At 33.4% G+C, this 6,023-nt stretch overlaps 1 protein-coding gene across 7 annotated transcripts; it reads left to right on the top strand.

The window, feature by feature from the left end:
* The first annotated feature begins 1,098 nt into the window (after positions 1 to 1,098).
* IQD10 (IQ-domain 10) lies at positions 1,099 to 4,751 on the top strand. 7 transcript variants are annotated; one of them, XM_085745578.1, is made up of 7 exons: positions 1,099 to 1,134; positions 1,474 to 1,537; positions 1,756 to 1,857; positions 2,351 to 2,506; positions 3,670 to 3,897; positions 4,002 to 4,115; positions 4,192 to 4,751. In XM_085745578.1, exons 2-7 carry the CDS (start codon positions 1,535 to 1,537, stop codon positions 4,534 to 4,536), a joined length of 948 nt encoding a protein of 315 aa, XP_085601704.1. In that variant the 5' UTR covers positions 1,099 to 1,134; positions 1,474 to 1,534; the 3' UTR covers positions 4,537 to 4,751. The 7 variants fall into 7 exon arrangements, with proteins under 7 accessions (XP_085601704.1, XP_085601705.1, XP_085601702.1 ...); XM_085745579.1 differs by having other exon boundaries at positions 1,461 to 1,537; XM_085745576.1 differs by having other exon boundaries at positions 1,099 to 1,198.
* Positions 4,752 to 6,023: the final 1,272 nt, after the last annotated feature.

Here is a 6,023-nt window from a genome sequence, read left to right as displayed (position 1 = left end):
ATTTCTTGAACATTCTTTGTATCCCTTGTAATGACCCATTGATAATGGATTGGGGATATGTTCTCTCCCTTATACATAGGTCACTTTAAGTCGAATTGGGCAAATAATTTGGTGTGTTTGCTACTCTGCTCTCTTTATCTTTGTTCTTTGTTTTGATTATGAATTTTCTAAATACTTAGTTTTCTATATTTGATGTTTTGGTTGTTATGCTCCATTGTTATTTGCTACGCATATTGTCTTGTTAGTTTTGCACAAGGGTTTAAATTCACAACAGACTCAGATTCATTAAATAGGGTATAAGGTTCAAGCCTTGTGGAGGAAAAAAAATTATTGAGAGATGAATTGGCGTAGAGGTGAGTCTCAAGGTTAGGTGAGTAACTACACAAGTGAGATTGGATACCACATCTTATCCTAAACTCGTAGGCATCAATTCATCCATTATGGGATTGTCACTCGCATTTGCCATAACAATAAGGATGAATCCTTCGAAAGACTTTTACTTACATCCCGACCAAACTCTGAATCACTAAAATCTCATTTTAATTAGAGGGTTAACAAAACGGAAAACATGGAAGGATAAAAATGATTCCCTAATCAAACGATTCATATTTTTTTTGGCTTTCAAAGAACCATATTTTCTTACAGATATCTCCCTTAAAATATATAGCTCATTTTTAGATGATTTAATAGTTCCCTAACTAATTGCGATTTGGTACAAGATGTATGGTACAAATATAACAAGAGATAAAAACAGAAATAATGTGGAAGAAAAAGTGTAAGTATATCCTCACCTTTTTGGTTTTTCATACCATCTTATTATTTTTTTTCGTAAGTTGGAGCTTTGTTTTTTAATGGTACGTGTTTCATTTAGTTTTTTTTGTTTCAATGATGAAATCAAAGTAAAAATCATTTTCAGAAACACAATTAGACATGAAATATTGAATACCACTACTACCTTCCCTCACCTTTGTCATAGACTCCTAAACCTACAAGAGATCAAACATCTACCTCACTACGGTTAAGTTGTCACTCCACACTATTATGGAACTCTCTCTAGCTCTTTCTTTTTATGTGTTGTATTACAATGTACCACGTCTTACCATTACTATCCATCATTAATCATCCTCTACAATTGTAAGCCTCTTGTATATCCTCCTAATTATCATTTCATTTCATTTGCATCCTTGTTTCAGTTCAGGTATTGGAACTCCTTGGATTTTGATGCAATTTTATCTAGCCATTTCATATATGAAGAAAAGGGGTTGGTTCATGATGAATACATTTATTAATTGTGATTATCTTGCTGTGCTATTTTTTTAGTCTAAATATAAATATATAATGATGTATATGTGTGTCTATTTTGTCAAAAAAAAAATTATGTATATGTGCATAGTTAATTTGGGTATATACGTGTTTCTTTTTCTCCTCAAATAGAATTACACTGCATTAACTTGGTTTAGGATTGATTTTCAGATAGTTTTGGCCTTGAAATAAGATAGCTGTTTCATGTTCTTGCTATTAGAAGGTGCACTTGATGGTATGATAGACTTTCATATTTTAACTTCAAAAGTTTATTTTTTTGAGGGAACTTTAAAACTGAAAGTTGAAATCAAGCTGAGCTTGTTACACAAAAAAAGAAAAAAAAAATCCCTTTTAATGTTTGTTTGATGAACTCTTAACGGAGTTTATGATTTTCTAAACACTTTTCTTCAAACAAGAATTACTGCAAATTATTTGAATATTGATGATATGCAGGCTTGTTTTAGCTGTTTCTCAACAAGAATGGGTCCAAAGAAATGGTTTAAAATTATAATCAGAAGGAAGAAACGGAAAGAAGATAAATCAAACCAAGAAAAGGTTTTTTCCTTTCTCTCTCTTTTCAGTCCTTTAACTTTAAAATTTGCAAACATGATGAGAGTTTGGAGAGAATTTCTTTGCTCCTAATTTAGATTTTCTTTCAGGATTAGTTGACTAATGAGGATTTGGGTTTGTATAGTTCATTTTTCTGTTTTAGTTGCATTAGGGTTTTAATATGTTCTTGGTGTTTACAAATTCATATTTAATTTATGTTTTTAAAAGATTATAATATTTTGGGAAGAAATTGTCATAATACAAATTTCTGGAAAATTTCATTAAAAAATATGAATAGACATGAGTTGACTAAAAAGTATGGACCAAAAGTAGTGGTGAAAAACTTTTGAGGGACTAAAAGTCTAACAAATTTTTTAGAAGAATTAAAGCGAAAAGTACAAATTTGAAGGGACCAAAAACATATATGACTCGTCTCATTATGAACCTTGCTTTGGCACATCCAGTGTTGTTTCTTGTTCTCTTAGCACTCTTTGAACAGGTGCAATCTACTGAACCCTCCAATGGGAACCATAGCCCTCATGAAGAATCAAGTAACACTCCCAATGAAGGTTTGATGATGGAGAGGACAGTTCCTTCCAGGTTGATTCACAACATTGCTGCTACTCGCATTCAAAATGCATTTCGTTCATTTATGGTACAATATCTTTGTGATGCTAGACTCTTTTTATTCCATTTTTACTACAATTTTCACAGTATTTGTGCTTGTAGCTTAGAACAAAATGTCAAAATTCATTATGCGCCTTATGCATTTCGCGATTTTTAGGTTTTTAACCATGCAATCATGCAGTCAATGATCTGAACCGTAAGATTAAAAAGCTCATCTCCTAACTTTGGTTTTTTGAACTAATATACAAAAATAAAAAATGGTTTGTGTAAACTTGATCCGACGGTCCAGATCGTATGATTGCATCAAATCCATGATTCCTTAACTACATAGGGAATCTAGGTCATGCACTTAGACTTTTGATTCTTATAATCAAACCTATGCTTAACCCTTATGAAAATACTAAGTTTGCTTTACACTCACCTTCGTCTACTAAAGCAAAAATTCTATTTCCTTTAAGTGGTACCTTCTAACTTTCCTTGCAATCATAGACATGGCTGCAACTGTCAACAATTCATTATTCTTTTTGTCAACTTAACAAAGTGACATGAGGTTATATTTTGATTCGTTAAAAGAAAATAAAGTTCTATACTATCAAAGGAAACATTATATTTTTATTTTTTTTACAATGAATGAAATACTTTGATATGATGTCTTTATTTGCAAAATCTAAAAATATAATAACTATCGACATCCTTCTTTAGTGATAGTCTAGTTTTAAATCAAATTTAAATGGAATAAATGACACTGAATATTTTGTATTTCCTCAAGGTATCATTTACTTTGATAATGACTTTAGAACATGGACCACTAGTGTCTTCACTTTTTTTTTATTACTACCGGAAAGAATTAAACTGAAAGCAATTATGTTCAGGCACAGCTCTCTGATTTTGGAAGGGGAATTAAGTCTTGGGTTATGATGATATTCTCTGTTATGCAGTTATCACCCTCTTTTATAACTGTTGGAAAGCAATTATTTCCCTCATCTGTTTTTTCTATACTTACCTTCTTGACAACAAGTTAATTTAATTAATTTTTTAGTTTTAAATATCCCATAATATGTCAGATAATTTTATACATGCCCCTATCTTTAGAAATGTCGATTTGAAGCTTTTCTACAAAATTTAGCAATTTTCACATAAGCTTAATGACATGATGAAACTTACTACTAGCCCCCATACCTATGTATGCAGGCAAGAAGAACATTTCAACATCTAAGGGGAGCAGAGAACTTTGAAGCTTTAATTCAAGACCACATGGCCAGAGACCAAACAGGAACAACACTTAACTACATACATTCATGGAGCAGAATACAAGATCAAATTAGAGCTCGTAGAATGTGTATGATAACAGCAGCCAGGATTAAGCAAAAGAGATTGGAAAGTCAGTTGAAAATTGAGGCTAAGATTAATGAGCTCGAGGTGGTGTTAACATAATCTATCTGTGATAGTTAGCCTTTTAAAGTGTTATCTCTATTATATTTGTCGCTTTCAATAAAGCATGACGTTTTGTGAATGTATCCCAGGTGGAATGGTGCAGCGGTTCTGAAACAATGGAAGAGATACTATCCAGGATACATCAGCGAGAAGAAGCAGCAATCAAACGAGAGCGAGCCATGGCATATGCTTTCTCTCATCAGGTGCATACCTTGTTCCACTTGATTTATCCTTTCTTGATAACAAAATTTGACTACTAATGTCAAGGTAATATTGCAGTGGAGGCCAAACTGTAACCAGTATTTTGGTCAGGCTTCTTATAGCCTTGGTAAAGAAAGCTGGGGTTGGAGCTGGATGGAGCGTTGGGTTGCAGCGCGTCCTTGGGAGGTACGGGTTCAAGTTCAGTCCCCCAAAACAAAGAAACTCAACGGCCAGCAGCAGAAGACCAAATTAGATAAGATGAACCACAATGAAACAAAATCACCATTAAAATCACCATTGACTAAAGCTGCCATGTCAAATGGGAAGGAGAATGAAACAAAATCGCCATTAAAATCACCATTGGCTAAAGCATCCATGTCAAATGCGAAGGAGACTGAGAAAGGAAAGAAAAACAAAACATGAGGGCTGCCAAAAAATGCTGAGGCAGAAAAATTGAATGGCTCTTGGTTTCTTCATCTTCTATTGGGGTTTATTTTCCATATTTGGCTTGTGAGAATCTATCATTGGGTGTGTAGTGTGTATCACTAGAAGACTTTAACTTGTTATTTGCTTTTGTATGATCATGAATTTGCTAGTTTTGGTTGAAACATCGTAATGGTCTACTATTATTCCCTTCATTTCAGGAGCAGTGATTCTTCACACATATTTTTATTCTAATGTATTAAGCATCAGAGTTCAAATAGTTTTTTTTTTTACAATCTATGAAGCACTAATACAAACGAACATTGAACACGACACTGATTCTATGGCATCAGCAATAATATGAGAAAATGAAAGTTATTGAATGAGAACCCATGTCTCGGTGTCATGTTGGTGTCCAACACCCGACTCACTTAAATCTGAAAAGTGAATGCTACATTGGTTACAACTGCCAAGAGCAAATAAAACACACTGGTTTTTTTTTTTTTTTTACCTACAATCCTCCAATTGTTTTGAAGAAACATTGAAACAATAAAGATAATTCCTTCCCTTCCCATGACAAAATCTGTAGCGAAGGTCTATAATTTAGTTTCTTTTGCAAACTATGCTCTAGTTATTGCATAGTTTCAGTCAGATAAAGACAGGGCATGATAGGCTTCTTTATGGAAACATCCTCATTAATTATAGCCTTATTCTGCAAATATGGCAATCCAGAATTGTGTTCTGTATAATGACCAATTCAACCTTTTGAAGTAATGTTATTTATCAACTGACTAGAAGAACCAACAAACAACCCAAAAAACAATTACTACGATATCTGTAGAAGCCAGTATTTTAATTTTCCTTTTATTTAATTTCCCTCTTTTGCAAGAGCATTTCCAGCTGGCCAAAATATATTTTTAGGCACTGAAATCTCAGGGGGTAGGGGACCATAGACAGATAAAAAAGAACCATACTTTCATAGCACCTATATGTGTGTGAAATTCTTCCATAATTGAAATTCAATGTGCTCATCCCCTGCAGATGTCTTCCACTTTCCCCACTTGTTCTACCTACTAGAATTAATCTACCCAAATTCATTGCATATTGAGTATATACTGTGACCTGCAGATGCCTCCACTACTTAAAACCTCATCTGACTTAAGCAAGGTTAAGGAACTTGAATGAAAAGGTGTGCCTAGTGTGTATTTGAAATTGCATTGAGTTTGACAAAATCAGGATGACACTGTGAATTTGTTGAAGTTCTAAAGTATATAGTTTTTGCCAAAATCACAATGTGATTCTACCAAACTCACCGTGAATCCAAACATGCATCTAATTTTTTGGTTCCCAGAGGGAAGATGAAGTTCCAAACCCAATGATAAAAACCACTTCTCAGAACCCGAAGTTGAAATTTCCTTTGGGGACTATACTGGGTTCATATTCAAAAAACAGTGAAATCACATAGTCAGTGTAATTAAGGTGAAAAT

The sequence above is a fragment of the Medicago sativa genome, chromosome 2, assembly GCF_051527215.1.
Source record: "Medicago sativa cultivar Bolivia chromosome 2, Bolivia_mono, whole genome shotgun sequence".
NCBI classification, from domain to species: domain Eukaryota; kingdom Viridiplantae; phylum Streptophyta; class Magnoliopsida; order Fabales; family Fabaceae; genus Medicago; species Medicago sativa.
This window is presented reverse-complemented; position numbering and strand designations above follow the sequence as displayed.